This window comes from Anabas testudineus, chromosome 7 (assembly GCF_900324465.2).
Source record: "Anabas testudineus chromosome 7, fAnaTes1.2, whole genome shotgun sequence".
Taxonomy (NCBI): domain Eukaryota; kingdom Metazoa; phylum Chordata; class Actinopteri; order Anabantiformes; family Anabantidae; genus Anabas; species Anabas testudineus.
The window spans coordinates 15,206,892-15,222,651 of NC_046616.1; the positions used below are offsets into that span (position 1 = coordinate 15,206,892).

At 44.4% G+C, this 15,760-nt stretch overlaps 1 protein-coding gene across 1 annotated transcript; it reads right to left on the bottom strand.

Annotated features, from left to right (window-relative positions):
- Nucleotides 1-7,576: 7,576 nt before the first annotated feature.
- On the bottom strand, nt 7,577-9,926 carry snai1b (snail family zinc finger 1b). Its single transcript, XM_026367088.1, has 3 exons — nt 9,665-9,926; nt 8,822-9,376; nt 7,577-8,456 (listed from the first exon to the last, which is right to left on the bottom strand). Exons 1-3 carry the CDS (start codon nt 9,744-9,746, stop codon nt 8,275-8,277), a joined length of 819 nt encoding a protein of 272 aa, XP_026222873.1. The 5' UTR covers nt 9,747-9,926; the 3' UTR covers nt 7,577-8,274.
- Between the last annotated feature and the right edge of the window lie 5,834 nt (nt 9,927-15,760).

Consider the following 15,760-nt stretch of genomic DNA (forward strand, 5'->3'; position numbering starts at 1 on the left):
TGTTATAAACATTTATATATAATTGGCTTCGAGCCTGCCAGTGCATGCTTACATTTTATCCTGTGCCAACACTACTTTGCAAAGGACAAACCAGGCTGCATCAGGTATTTTATTTGTTTTACTGATCAATTGAATCTAACAGCAAATCCCGACGCAGCAGCACATCTGGAAAGACTTCGTGGGATTTTTTCTCATACTGTGCTGTGTGTGGATCTGGGTGGCTGTCATGTGGGAATCCTGTCAGTATTCTCCACAGGGAGGGATGTTTTTCTTTGAGTTTCAGAAAACAAGCTCTCAGGTAATTACTTCAGCGTGTTGGTGTGTTTTTATTTTACCAAATTCAGCCTCACTTAATACAGATTTACCAGATAGAACCAACATTTATCATCAATGTGCTGCAGCATCCAGTGACACACTGTAGTACTGCACTGTTTGTGTTTTTACTGCACAGTGCATGTCTGCAAGCATGATGTGTGTGTGTATGTGTGTTTGGCCACATGTGCGTGCATGCATGCCACCCGGTTCTCCACTCATCTGGTCAGGCCCTCTAGCTGGTAATCTGAGCATAGAGATTAGAAAGAAAAACAGCAGAGAAGAATGTCTTTTGGTTGAGCCAGCGAAGAATTTACAATGGCCTTCAGGCTGCTTTGACCTCTCCCTCCCTTTCTCTCTCTCTCTGTCACACACACACACACACACACACAAATCACTAAACAGAAATGATTTTTTTTTATAAACTGGGTCTTATTTCATAGGTTTGGCCACCAATCTTATTAGTTGTGATGACATATCTTCAGATCTAAGGACACACTAGTGACATCATGAGAAAGGTGTCCAACAGGCAGCCACTCAATTGATCATAAGAGCTGTAAACAAACCGCTAATTCAGACATAATGCTTCATTTATTTAAAATAACCTTCACATTTACATTCGCGGTGTTTTCTATTTGTTCTTTGTTAAAGTTGTGCTAACAGGAGCGAATCTGCAAAGCTTTGCAGATGTTTTATATAAACATTATAGAAGAGTGGGTTTGCATGTTTGCTGGCTGGGGTTTTTTCTAACAGCTAAACTATCTGACGTCAAGTGTGGCAGAAGTCATAACTGGACATCCATTTTGGGCTTCGACACAAATGCTTCATCCCACCCACTCACTCACATTAGCTGCCACAGCTCAGTGATCATGCTAACTCTACCCAACTTTAAAGTCACAGAATCTTATATCACATAAAATATGAATGTAATATAAACAGACACAATACAATAAATACAACATAAACATGACAAACTGTACCCTATTGATATAAACTAAATATTCAGTAACAACAAGATGACAGAAAACTGTTTTCATTGTTGGACAAGATGTGTTTTGATACTTTCCCATCTGTTGCCAAAGGGAAGTAACGGTCTGCAGCGACTCTCCAACAGCTTGCAGCGATGTCACCGCGTGGGCAGAGATGACACCACATTGCAGGACAGACAGACAGTTTGTCATTGAGTTCTAGTTTCAGAGGGACAGCTGCGTGGTTACCAAATACAAACTGGACCAGACCACCTGATCTGATACAGCTCAGAAAACTGCCTTCCTCCCAGACACACCACAGCCAGTGTGTGTGTGTGTGTGTGTGTGTGTGTGTGTGTGTGTGCGACAGAGAGAGGGGAGGGGTATACAGGTCTCTGCACAAATGAAGGGGACAGGTGTTAGGGACAGGAGGTGCCGTGTGGCCTGGGGGTGTGGTCAGGTGGTAACACACCTGTCCCCACTTGCACAAGAGGGTCTGATTACACACGCACACACAAGCCTCGCATCGCCCCTGACCATGTGTTCTGACATGCAACGTTAGACCAAATATCCTCTAATGCGATGTGAATCTGCTTAATCTGCTCATCATGAAACCTGCCAAATAATAAATGGCATGCAGAGCTTTCTAGCAACGTAATGCGGCCATCATGTGAGAGGTGCGGGGGCACACACAGCAGTAGACATGGAACATGCAGCTGTACGTGGAGATTTGGTTACCGTGCACGGCAGAGAGAAAGGGGCAGCGAGTGGAAAGAGTCTGTGCATGTGATTAATTATTATTGTGAATGCACGGCATGGCTCTCTGTGGATCATGTGGCTTATTGTTGTGTTGAAAAACAGCAAATCAGTTAAAGAAATACTGTTTATGGGTTGAATACAGTACAGAATAATCAACACACTCACTTTTCATAAAGCGAGTGAAGACTTAAAACTGCATTAAGGTCTGATTTATGGTCTGTCAGAATATGTTTGTAAAGCAGGCTGGAAATCACAGGTTTATAAATGATGTCATCAGACACATGAGAAGGTGGAATGAGCCATTGAAGAGATGCTGGAGAAATTATATGATTAGAGGTCAACAGCTTTGGCAGGTGTGAATGTTTTGTGATTGCCACTTTAATAGAAATGGTGAGAGTCTGGTCTCCGGCTTCAGTGACGCGAGTCAAGGTAATTTACTGTGGTTTCCTCTTTCAAGCCACAAAATGCTTCATGCAACTTGCTTTTTTTGCAGCACAGATGCAATAGTGCACACTTCGGACAGTAAATACCTCTCCAAACTCACATCATTCAGGCTGATTTATTAGAAATGAATCACTCTGTAATGTATATTAAAAGATGATTAAATGCCCCAGTCTGTTGCTCTTTTAAAACTGCGTAAGTGGACACCGGCATGTGTGGCACATGCAGTGTTTCTGTAAAATCTTAGAGATGGGGGAGATCGGCGTCTGGCCCGGGGGTGTGGATTTCAGGCAGGTGCATTTGCTTGCCTTGTGGCTCCTCAAGGGACAGGACAGGACGGGACAAGAAGGGAGGAGGAGGAGGAAGAGAGGGGGGACAATCTGTGCTTTCTGCTGTTATACACCACACACAGCCTCTAGTTCCCCAATTCAAAGTCTGATCTCCACCCGTGCTGGCCCCTCTACCCAACGCCCCCCTCCCTCACTCCCTACCATATCCTTCATTGACTGGAATGCGTCAGGACAATAGGACTGTCCTGGTCCTTCGGTTGGCGCCCCCCTGGGCCCACACAGGCCCTGACAGGAAGACAAAAGTGCACCTTGCACCTCTCAGCACCACCAGCAGCACCCTGGGGGCAAATACCTGAGTACCTGAGGTAAATAACAGGGAGAGAAGGAGAGAAAGAACGACACAACATGAGGTGAGAGGGAGAGACGAGAGAGATCAATGAGAGACAAGAGGAAAAATAGTCAGCACCGGCTGCCAAGTGTAACACAGACTCATCCAAAGATCCAAGGAAAACAGCAATCTTCCTATTTTGATTCCATCTCCCCTCCTGTTATTATAATTCACCGTGTCACACATTCTTTCACATCTATTCTGACACCTGCTTTCTTTGCAGCGTCGCCCCCTTTCTCCACATGTCCTACTCTTAGAACTCTCTGATTCCCTCATGTCGTGACTTGCCAGCCTCTGCCTGTCCTACTCTGCGTGTGGCTTGTGCATTTGTGCATTGCACCACATTGAAGTATGACCGTCTCACAGTTAAATAGAATATTAATATAATAGATTTTTTGCTAAATCGCTGATTTCATGATTTCTTATTAACCAACAGCTCTCTCTAATATCCCAAAGGGTTTTCTCCCAAGCAATTCCTGCACTTCCCTGACACAACACGCCCCCCCCCACCCCCACCCCCCCCCACCCCCCCATCCTCTCTGGGTGAAGGTGTACTAATCAGTGAAATGAAGTGTGCTAAGCCATGGTCACATTACAATTGATGCAACCACAATCACTTCACTCTGTGCAACTAGTGTGGGTGTAGTGAGGCTGAGGTCAAGCTACTGGAACAAGGGCTGTGGAAAGCAGAACAACGTCTATTAAAAGACACTTCAACTTTGCACATGCCTCGTCTGTGCTTATAGTGTTGAGTAATCCCAGGAAGTACTTTACATTAAGGAAACAATCTATTTTTAATGCAGTTTGCAGATTCTTCGATCATATAACATCAGTTTATAGTCTTTCACCATCAGAACAAAAAGCAAAGTAACAACCAACCAAAGTCATTACGTTAACATAAGGGTAAAATAACAGCTTCAGGGAGCATGGAAACCATCTCCTCCAGTGCACCACCGCACAGCAAAACATGCCGTCTCCCTTTCCATGTGGATTACATAACATTAATCAGATAATGTGTAATTGTACCAGATGGCAGCAGCCTTCAAGAGCGGTCTCAGACATGTGTGATATTCAAGCCTGAGGTCGCTGTGTCAGCCTTGTGTAAGTAAAAGGAGTCATCTCAGCGTTTAGAAAATACTCCATTACAACCAGCATCAATAAGGTTACATCACACTCAAGTGCAAGTATAAGACTTAAGTGAATGTACTGACTTAGGTGTTTGGCAATATCATAATAAATATCATGAGTACATATTTCAATGATTAGAGTTTTCGTTATCATGTTACACACATCACCTCTGCTTGTCATTGTAATTCAGCTGTCAGATGCAACGGAAACCTGCATGTACGCATCTCTAGCTGGCACAAGGTTGGAAATCTTTGTTACACACAAAGTATCTCATCTGTTTACCAGCCTGTCCCTATAGGGCTCATCCTCTCCCCTCTGACCCTGTGGGACAGAGAGGGTCTGTGTTTGGCAGAAACACACACACACACACACACACACTCACACTATTGAAGGGGACAGCAGGAGTGCGGAGGTGGGCAGGAAATGGCGTGTACCCCCTCCTAGAGGCCATATCCTGTCCTTGGGTGAAACTGGTTTGTTTGTCCTGAGATCTGAGCTCTTTGTGTCTGTGTGTCACACAGTTGCATAGATGTGGATGTGGAATTGTACAAAACAGCGACTAGTGAAGTACTCACAGTGTGCGTATCACTCTCACAGCACATGTCATTGATCAAGTCTACGTTGCAACATGCGGCATTCCTTCTGTTCCCTACCGATTCGATAAAGAGCCTGCAGCCGTCCCAATTCAACTCACAAGGTGGAAACCTTTTTATTAGCTTGTAAAAATTAAAATGAGGAGACTTTTTAAAGAATGGCAGATCAGTCTGTTTGGATTTAGCACTTGGCTCCAGCAGAGGAGTGAATCTTTGGTCAGTGACATTGTGTAAGAGCACCGCAGCTTGTAAGAGGTTTTGAAACTTTAACCCAGTGACTTAACCCTCTTGGCTTGAATTTGATTCTTTAGTGATGCAGCTCTGCAAACCCCTGTCAGCTCGGATTTCAGCAATACACTGTACGCTGCCTCTGCCACAATGTGGACCAATACGAATCCCCAGCAGAGAGAAATCTGCTCTTCACACGGACCCACAAACACACTCATACGTCTGTGTACACACAAACAGCTGTAGCCGCACCCAGATGCTTCATATCAGCACTTTTTGGAGGGGCTGTGTTTATACAAGACTGACAGGCCACATCCTGTGTCCCAAACACTACTGCAAGAATATACACTGAGAGCGGAGCAGTAGAGGGAGAAAACTGGAATTTCTGCTTTCATAAAACATTTAGCCCTACATGTTGGCGAAGGTTTGTTTCATTGTTGACGTACAGTGCCGCTTCCCATCGCTCAGATCCAGAGGGTGAAGTTTATGCAACCCAGTTATCTGGGTTACGACCCCGCACAGGATAATTGTTTAGAAAAAGCCACATATTCTGTGTTTCCAATATGACGACACTCTACTCCAAAATAAAGCTCATCCGGCTGCAAATTGTCAAACATCACCTTTTGCGTATGGAAAACCAAAGTAATATTCTTTGCTCGTGAAGCAACACTCAGTGTTTCTGGCATCTGCAAAAAAAAAAATCCCTGTTTTATTTTAATTGTTTTCTGTTGTCAGAGTGAAGCAGTGAACGAATATTTATTTCCAAGTGAAGATTTTAGCTTAACATTATTTTGCGAGCAAGAAACGTATGATGTATTGTAAGGACAAGACATAGACAGAGCAGCCCCCCCCCCCCTCACCTCCTCTCTCCTTTTTCTATCAGACAGTGGTGTTGTGTGTCTGTCACTAATGGCTCAGGAATGTCACATTAGTCAGGGGCTGCATGCGTGACGCTGCGAACATTAAAACACTTTGAGGAGATCAATATGATATGACACACACACCAATACACACCGAAAAAAAAAAAAAAGAAAGAAAGGGGACAGGCCGAGTGATCTCATTGCCCCAAAGCTACAGAGTGACAGACTGCCTCCCACACACTCCAAACCAGAAAAATGTCCCCCCAGCTGGGTGTCAGAATTAAATTTCAGAATGGCTGAAATATATCAGAAATGACAGCCTGTTTAGTGACATGTTTTGTGAGTGCAGGGTTTAGATATCCCGGGAAGCAATAACATATACCTCTATAGCATGTGTGTCTTCTCCATCTTTAAACCCATTTAATCCTGCGTCCACCAAAAGTGACACCATCGGCAGTTCAAGCGGAGGTAAATCCCGTGTGGCCTTCCCCTCTGCCCATCTGACTCACTGCCTGCGTAGGTGTGCAGCAGCGGCAGCAGCAGCGGCTACATGACTCTCACCTCTTGCTTCAAACAGCCCCGAGAGGTTGAGGCACACAAATGAAAAATCCCCCTTGATCAAAGTAAAGATTTATACTCAGTAGGTGTATGTTTGCATGTGTGTGTGTGTGTGTGTGTGGCTGGGAGCATGCACATGTCTAGTCTTTCGGGTGCTGTTTACATTGTGCAAGCTAAGTCATGCAATCTGATCCCAACCTTTTTGAAAGCTTCTTCAACTTCCCCCTTCAACCCCACACGCCTACACACACACACACACACGTGCATTCACCTCTCAACACTGAGAGCGATTGGAGGAAATGCGTTGTTACCTCACTAAGACACGCTGGCGTCAGTGTGTGTGGGTCAGGAGGGCAGTGGAAATTGTAGACACATTGCTGCCATATGTGCACTCTGGATGTTCTCCCTCAGCTGGACTCGTAAGCACAGACTTCCTCCAAAGGTTCCTACAAGGTAACTGGAGTGTGACCATTGTGGAGCAGATGGCTGCACAGACTGAGTGAATCTGTGTCAGTCCTGGGGTTTTGTCTGTGCAGTCATAAGCACAACTCTCTGGGGTATACTGTTGGTCTTGAGCCTAAAGTATCCTCCAACCACAGGAAGTGGGTCAGTGGGATTCCCACACTCAGCTAATTTCACACCGACTTTCTTCTGCAGAACTTGCATGTCTCTTCTTGCCCAGCATCATCTCTCCATAGCTCTCCCACCTGCAGTCAGTCTTTAGCATGTGTTCACTGTGTGAGCCTGTGTGTGTGTGTGTGTGTGTGTGTGTTATGTGTGATGACAGCCTGGCAGGTGTGTGCAGGTGTTCCCTCTTATCACTCAACATCACACAAACCTGCCCCATCTCCTCCTAACATACACACACACACACACGTCTCTCTTCCCATTCAGAGACTGTCATGTCTGTCCTGATGAGTTCATTTAGTGCTGTGAGCTAATACAATGCCTGTTGAAACCATATTTATTAGTGCACATAATAAGTAGGTCCGATGCTGTTTTATTTTTTTTTCAAAACATTGCTTTTATTTACATGTAGCAAAATGCACAGTGTTAAAACTCCCATTTGAACAACATGTTCAAACAAAATGAATCATAAAAAAATATGTGGGTCAACACTTGTGGGACACACGTCTAAATATAAGTAATTTAGACTGTAAATTAAAAAGTATTGGTGAAGGCAAAGTCAGTTGTTTAGTCAAGAGGCAAGTGTTTGTGGCATGAGCAGGAGCGAGCGGAGGGTCACCTGTCGTCGAGGTCACAGCTAACGCATCACTCACCACTCTGCCTCCACAATACACCATGCACAGACAGCTGTCTCAACACACACACTTGCTCATACACACACACACTAAGTACATATAGTATGATGAGGAATGACATCCCTGCATACACAGACATACAAACACACCCAAGCAGCTGCAACATGGCCAGAGTCCCGGACCGGCCGGCACCGATGGGTTTCCTGGCAATTAACTGCATGTCCAGCTGCCTCCACACACACACAGTTGATAGAAAACAGCAATGTGCTGCAGATTCAGATGATCTGAAAACCAAAAGAATCCAGAAATTAAGGCACTTAATGAAGTCATTTTATAAAAGCTGCAGCTTCTTTGTTAATCCCATCCTGAAGTGAAGTGAGCTGGCGTCAGTCTCCCAAATGTCCTCCGAGTGTGTTGCCTTAGGGTGCGACAGAACCGGCAAGCAGCTTCAACTGGCTGGCATGAGAGCAGTCAGGGGAATGCGAATTTATGAGGCGGGGCAGCATCCAGATGCGTTGTGTTTGTGCAGCAGGGACATGCGGCTGAAGGTCCGCGAGCAGGAGCCACACTGGTACTTCTTCACTTCAGAGTGAGTCTGCAGGTGGGCGCGCAGGTTGGAGCGATCAGCGAAGGCCCGGTTACAGTGTTGACATGCAAAAGGTCGCTCACCTAATGAAAGAAAAGAAAGAAGAAAAACTGTTAGCTTCAGAACAATAGTTCATTAACAGGCCAAAAGGTTTTATCTTCTGGTCATTGTTTCTCTAGTGATCTGCAGATAACTAACAAAGGAGCAGGAGCACTACTCTAACTTACTCAATGCAGATTGCCTTTGTAATGCAGAACAACAGCAAGGCTGAGATTAGATTGAGCCGTGCTAAGCAATAACATTTGCTCACACATCAGGAGACATCAATGAATATCAATGAGCACAAGGTGCAACTGGTTGTTACATTTACATCCACGAGAGAGCAAACAGAGCTTGGAAATCAATGCTCTGGAATAACTATTAGAAAAAAGTGGCTTCGGACACATACCTGTGTGTGTGCGAATGTGTCCCCTCAGCAGCCATGGTCTGGAGAAAGCCTTGCCGCAGGTGGGGCACACACACGGCAGAGTGTGTGAGCGAATGTGCATTTTCAGGGCTCCCAGGCTCGTGTACTCCTTGGGGCAGTGTTTGCAGTGGAAGGCCGGGCGTGCAGATGCATCACTGGGCAAAGATGGTGTCTGCGGTTGTGGGGCACAGTGGGAGAGCTGGTGGTGGGACGCCTGATGCTGGGACAGTGCCGAGAGGCTGGTGTAGCTCTTACTGCAGTGCAGACAATGGTAGATGTGCTGGATTGCGTCTGGGCTGGGGGGGTCTGATGTACGTCCCCCATCGTCCTCTTCCTCGCCGCTGCTGCTGGAGGGGGAGCTGCTGAGGTCCAGAGGACCCAGAGGCGAGGGGGGCAGAGACACGGCAGTGACCGGGGACAGAGGTGCAGGTAGGGTGTCCATGCTGGTGAAAAATGGGTTGGTGGGATAGCAGGTCAGGGCAGCGCTGTTGTCCTGTGTTGGAAGTTGAGCCCGGGGAAAGCTTTCTGGGACAAACACTGGAAACACAGAGAGGAAGAGGAGTCAGGCGGGAGTTCACTCAAATGGACAGCTAATCTAATAAAGCACTAAACGGGTTTTCATTCTTGGAGTCTTGTTACGGCCTGCTCTGACCTCAGACCTGACCATCTAGCTTTTTACTTTGCTCTCAAGAAGCCACATGCAAGTTCTGTTCATTTTATTTACCACACGGGTCTGAAGGTAACATGAAGACCTCTTGATGTGATTCACACTACAAGTCAGACATGATCAGATGCTTCAGATTTAGTCAGTGGGTCAGATCTTACCAGTCGGGCTCTCCAGCGGACTCTCCCTGTAGTACGGCTTCTTGCTGGAAAAATACTTCTTCACAAGGAATGACCGAGGCATGATGACGTCTGGTTTCTCACTTTTTGTCAATTAACAGATAAATTCCCACGGCGACGTGCGCTGAGGTGCACGGATCTCTCTTCTCCTGACAGCAGCAGATTCCAGTAGGACGGAGACAAAGACGCGTGTCGAGATCCACTAGACCACTACTCAGGATGACTGTATCTTGTTGGAGTATCACAAACTTCCCTCCTCATATAGTAACCAGAGGAAAGAAGCAGCGTGTGGGTGGAGAGATCCCCGCCCAAAGACACACCCCGCGTGTCAGGGCTCCAGCCCCACTCACCGCAGGTGCCCAATGTGCCAAACGCCGCTGGCGCAAAGCGCAACTCTAATGAGCCTTTCACAGCTTTTGATAACTCGCGCATTTACACATATTATTGTCAGCGACGGTCAATTCATGGCTTTTAAGTTGATAATAAAACTGTTTTTGTGCATTAATGGTGTAAATTGTTCTAACTTTTGTTGTGACAGATAAGATGGAAGTTTGCATCAAGACAAACTGGACCTCGAGCGTCCTCTGTCGGTTCACACACAGGGAAAACGTTAAGAGAACTGTGGATCCATGTTTCCCATTTATCGTCACAGCAGAGAGATAAAGTACACTGCAATTTATTTTGATTTCTTTTTGGTGTAGAACCTCTTCTGAGCATGTTTCATCATGGGTTTTACAGTTATTCACTAAAGTTTGGACACCGGTGGCTCCTGCTCCTTTTGTGGCTGTTGATTGGGGCTTTTACGCACCCTGGTGAGAGGGAGCCATTTACTGAGAGTGTGGTGGAAACAAACGTCCCGTTCTCCTCGCTCCCATCAATACAAACGTCGTTAAGATGAAAGAGGTTCTGTTCTCCAGCTTTCCTCACAGCACGATCTGAGGCGACAGGAACAAGATGATGATGTAAAGCCATGCCTTTAGGTGTCATGAAATGCAGGGACCCAGGCTAAAAGCCCCCGAGAGGAAACAGGCTTCACACCATGTCGTATCCTCTTTTTTTCCAAGCGCATCAATGTGCGTAAAAGTCGTAGCAGAATCCAAAATAAACGTGCGCTCGCCAAATGTCCAAACAGGATGAGGAAAAGGTAAAAAGAGGACAGAAGACACTTCCTCGGGATTTCATTTTATCTATCATATCTTCTTATGTTAGGGTTACACTTTAAACACTCTATTTTAATTGTATTTCTCGTTGTTTTGGTGCAAATGGAGACTTTACTCTTACATTACGTTTGTGTCACATGGCACATGGGTATGAATGTGTTATATAAATACCAGTCAGGTTTTATTTTTTTAAACTGGTTCAGTGTGTGGACAAATCCCTTGAGTCTGACAATCAGGTGCCAGCCATTAAACAGGAATGTGACGGTCCTCTGTGTCCTGTTTAGCAATGCAAAGGATGAGTGGTGCTGCGTGATGGCTCCTATACACCTGTCTAAAGGCGCCATTGTCGCGGCATGCGCAAAAGTTCACATGTCGTTAGAGGCCTTGTTGACGCCGATGCCACGTAGACTGGGGTGGCGGGGTGGGGGTCACAAGGGCAGGAGAGCAGTAAAAAACACAAAGCAAATAGCAGAAACACACGTGAAAGCAATCTGTGCTGAGGACTGTGAGGGTGCAAATGGTGCCTGGGAGCTTAGAAATCCCTGATTAAATGAACCTGACATGCGATGCACAAGTGGAGGAGGATGTACTAGTGAAAACAGCTGATTACTCTGTTTGCTCCTCCAGGGAGAGCAGTTTGTCTGAGAGGCTGACTGCAGACACACGGTGCTACAACATGGTTTGAGTGACCTCATGACACACAGAGAGGTGAAGACGCCTAAAGTTTTGTGCTCAGAACAGATGCTCCCTCCCGTCTGGCCTCAGGGATGAAGCAGCCCACGGTTCCCACAGAGGCTCAACAGTAGGTGCTGAAAACCTCTTCTGGCCAGCAATGACGTGGAGGGCACATGTTTAGTAAGTCTGATCTGAGTGAGCCAAGTGGAAGTCAGACAACTGCAGAAAGGAAAGTGTCTCTCTCGTAGTGATAGTAGATGAAAAACAAACCCGTGTCAGCATGTGGCTCTAGTAATATAACACCATTCCTTATTAACTCACCTTCTGGGGGAAAATTCAAGATCATTTACTGGAATCATTCAGTACACCAAATGTAAAGCTATTTTCACATATGCAGGGATGAACTGTTATTATGACAAAAACCCAACAGCATGTGTGCTGCAGCACCGCTCAGACTGTATTTTGTGCTTATAATAATCTGTTACATGCATGTGTTTGCTTGATTTATACAACATCAGATTATTGCTGCAGCTTTTTTCCTATAGGCTTCAACAATAGTGAAGTAAAATAAAGATGGTAGAATAATCCAGTATTAGGAAAAATAAAGCTTGTAATAGTAGTATTATTTCTGTGCTGTTAGGTGGTGGCCATGTTGTATTGTAATGTCATGTCGTGTTGAAAAGAGGTCTACACCCTCTCACCTTTTGTTACTGTACAAACCTTTTGGTCAAGTGTCAACTACACTGCAAGTGTATCTTAAAGGCACGTTTTACATATGAAAGACGTTTTCTGATAGCCCTTGAACAATCAGGTGCATTGTTGCCATTTGGAGCAGTCAGACAACAGGTAACGACCACTCTGGCACATTTCCATTTGATATTTATGCAGGTTGTCTCCCCGACTGGCTCTGAAGCACAACAGCGACCCAGATTAATCAGGTCCTTTCAACTTTTCTTTGTTAATGTGATGATTTAAGGACACAACAAAGATCCCTAGATGCTTCTAGTTGACTCTGAAAGAAAACAGAGGAGTCTGTGAACAGCAGCCGCTACGAAGGCTCTTTTGCTTTGTTGTGTCTTCACGTAAAACCAGTTTACCGTCGGCTCTGATTAGAAAGAGTCTCAAAAATGTTCATCAACATTCATCAAGTCACAGATTGTCCCAGTAGAAGTGTTAACTGCCTTAGGCTTCATGATTTTACCGTCAGCGCAGCGATAAGAAGATGTGAGCTTGTCAGACTGTTTCTAACATGTACGAGTTGCATCACACTCCTACATCGCTGCATGTTTGTTTGTTTGAATAGACTGGTGTGTGTGTGTGTGTGTGTGTGAATGTTGCCCTACAGTTCAGAGGTCCATAAACCCAGCAGGAGTAAGATAAGATTATCCCAGAGGAATGCAGAGTATGGCCTCTCACTCCCACACACACACACACACACACACACACTGTTGTCTGTACAGTCTCTGCTTAAGTCACTGCATTAGACATAAACACATGGTCTAGACTGAAATATGGTCTCTCTCTGTTTACTGCATGTCAGCAACAGTAGATTATGTATTTTGTGATATAATATCCAGCCACTGGATTACACACACACCTTTGACCTTGCTCTCATCTCCAAACATGTGCAGGTGTCAGTATTAATACTACATTTGTTCTTGCAGTGTTATTCAAGCCAGATTTCTAACACACTATTTCTACAGGGTGGTATTACTCCTTTTACACCAATGTAGCATTTGAATACTTCTACTGCCCGTGGCTTTACTTCCACTGTAAATGCTAACTTCTTGTTAGCCTGCAGAAAAAGAACTCAACCCTCAGAAAAAGCCTTCCCATGCACCACCTCCGTCCTGATACACCGCTGACCTTCACTGCTGTGCATTTCTGTCGTTAAAATAAGATGCAGAGGCTGTAGTAGCTGTCAAAACCCTTGTTGCCTTTGTTAACCTGACACTATTTTTGTTCTGGGAGAACTTTAACAAGTGAAGAGATAAAATCCATACAAACATTGAAGGCACCATGTATTGACAGTGCTGTTGTATAATTCTCATCTGCCTTTAGGATTCTTTTGAATGCTGTAATGAACCTACGGTGGTTAAAGTGATCCACCAATTTAATAAACTACTGTATTCTTTCATGTAGTGTCCGTCACAAATGCTGACAACACATGCACAGTACTGATACAGGGTGACAAAATGGAAAGAGACCAAATGTGAACCATCTTTGCCACATTTGGCACAACAGCATACTGTGTGACGCAGAGTCAGTCTTTAAGACAACGTAGCCTGACAGCAGAGCGTGAGGCTGACTCAGAGCATTTGGTAATACTTTAAATAAGAAAAATACAACAAATACTTGCTGTAAACCACTTATTATTTGGTCTGTTTGCAGTAAGTATTGATTTGGATTTGGCCGTTTTCATTGTCAACTGATGCAGCTCATATTTTTATTTGTTCTTGTTCACATCTGTCGCCACCAGATAATTACTGAGACGTGACTACATTTGGTCAGAGTTCGACTGTTGCGGATAGAGTTACAGATGAGTGAACACTTTCCAATCACTCTCACGTGGAAACATTTTCTATTTTTACCTAAGATGAGGAATACAGAAGTGAAATAAATGATAGTTTGATGAAACAATCTTGTGTCTTTCTCAGCACCTACTCCCAGTGACCCTATAACACACAAACACACACACACACATTTGTTATAGATGATAGTAGAGATGGAATTCGGCCAGAAGTGTTTGTGCGTCTGCTCTCACCTTATCTGGACAGCAGGCAGACACCACGGTCCGAGCACAGGCGCACTTTGATGTACTGGAATATATGGCACCATTAAAGGTCGTTTAATTGTCAGTTGTTTACTATCCGAGCAAAATGAACGTCCTCGTAAAAATGAGGAGTCCAGAAATGTTCAACGTTGGAAAAACACTGCTTACATTTACGTACGATTGTTGTTGGAATCTAAAAGACATTTTGAGTGGGAGTATTTTTTTGTTTTCTACTTTAATTTGATCATTTACTGTTTTTGCATTATTATTATTGTAATATTGGTGCTTTTTATTTATAACTGTGACCTTTTATTTATTTATTATCAGCTGCCGAAACTATGCCAAAAAGACAAAGGTGCAATTTCCTCTTTAGCTTTTTTCAGTGAATGCTTTTTTTTTTCTCATTGATCATTATTGCTTTTATTATTTTAGTCTCTGCCTGTTTATACTTGCCTGTATTGATTTCAATCACTCAGTCTATTCAGGGGCAGATCTGTTGTTAGAGGGACAGCCCAGGGTACATAATCCGTAAAGAGGGGACACGTTAGAAATATAAAAATGATATGTTACACTGAACTTTAAAACATTGCATTAAAACATATTTGATATTATCTTTGGGTAACAACTTGTCACTTTATCTGTATTGTAGCTACAATACAAACTGTGTTGAGATCATTTCTGATTTGCTTATTGACCTGTGTGGAACAGTTTGGATCATATTGGGTCAAGACAGGAACAAGTGGTGAAATGTCGCCACCCACTGTTCACAAGGTGAAGTGATCCAGTGAAGGACAGTTCTGATACAAACCACAGGGGGGCGGTCAAAGACCAGGAATGCATGTTTGGATGTCCAGGTTCAAATTAGAGGTCAGATCATAGACTGTGCACACACACACACACACACACACACACACACAGCATGTTGGCACCGATGACAAATGTACACAAACATCTAATGTCTGCTTAATAACTGTAGTACACACACAGGTGTGCACACAGAGACATGATATGAGATTAGACACAGAAGAGTGTGTGTGAGTGTGCGTGTTGCTTAGAAAACCAACTGACTTCACTGATTTTCAAACTATGGGACTTTTCAGTCCTGAACTACATATTAAAGTGTGTACACTCACCTGTATATACTGTTGTGATTACGTTTGCTCCTTGACCCCCTCTGCTTGTCTTTATGATTCTTGACTAGGACACTGGGACTTGTTTTGCACAGATACATGACACACATTCTGCAACTTGGCAGCAGCTAAAGCACAGTACAGCCTCACTTACAGCCTCACTTACAGCCTCAGACAGGAGTGACTGATGTTTCGTCACCTTTTCGTCCTTCAGGAATGTTAGTTAGAAATCTGGGGAATGGATATCTATTCTTTGACACGTAAAATGTTGGGTAAGTGATCACAGGCACCTGAATAGGACACACGAGGGTTAGTTTCTCAGCAGATAATATGTCCTGTT

What these genes read in the sequence shown, in the direction of transcription:
- snai1b (XM_026367088.1), bottom strand. Translation starts at nt 9,746, where the DNA reads ATGCCTCGGTCATTCCTTGTGAAGAAGTATTTTTCCAGCAAGAAGCCG. An exon ending in TCCGCTGGAGAGCCCGACTG is followed by an intron (nt 9,377 to 9,664) that starts GTAAGATCTGAC and finishes CTGTGTTTCCAG; the next exon opens with TGTTTGTCCCAGAAAGCTTT. An exon ending in ACACATTCGCACACACACAG is followed by an intron (nt 8,457 to 8,821) that starts GTATGTGTCCGA and finishes TTCTTTCATTAG; the next exon opens with GTGAGCGACCTTTTGCATGT.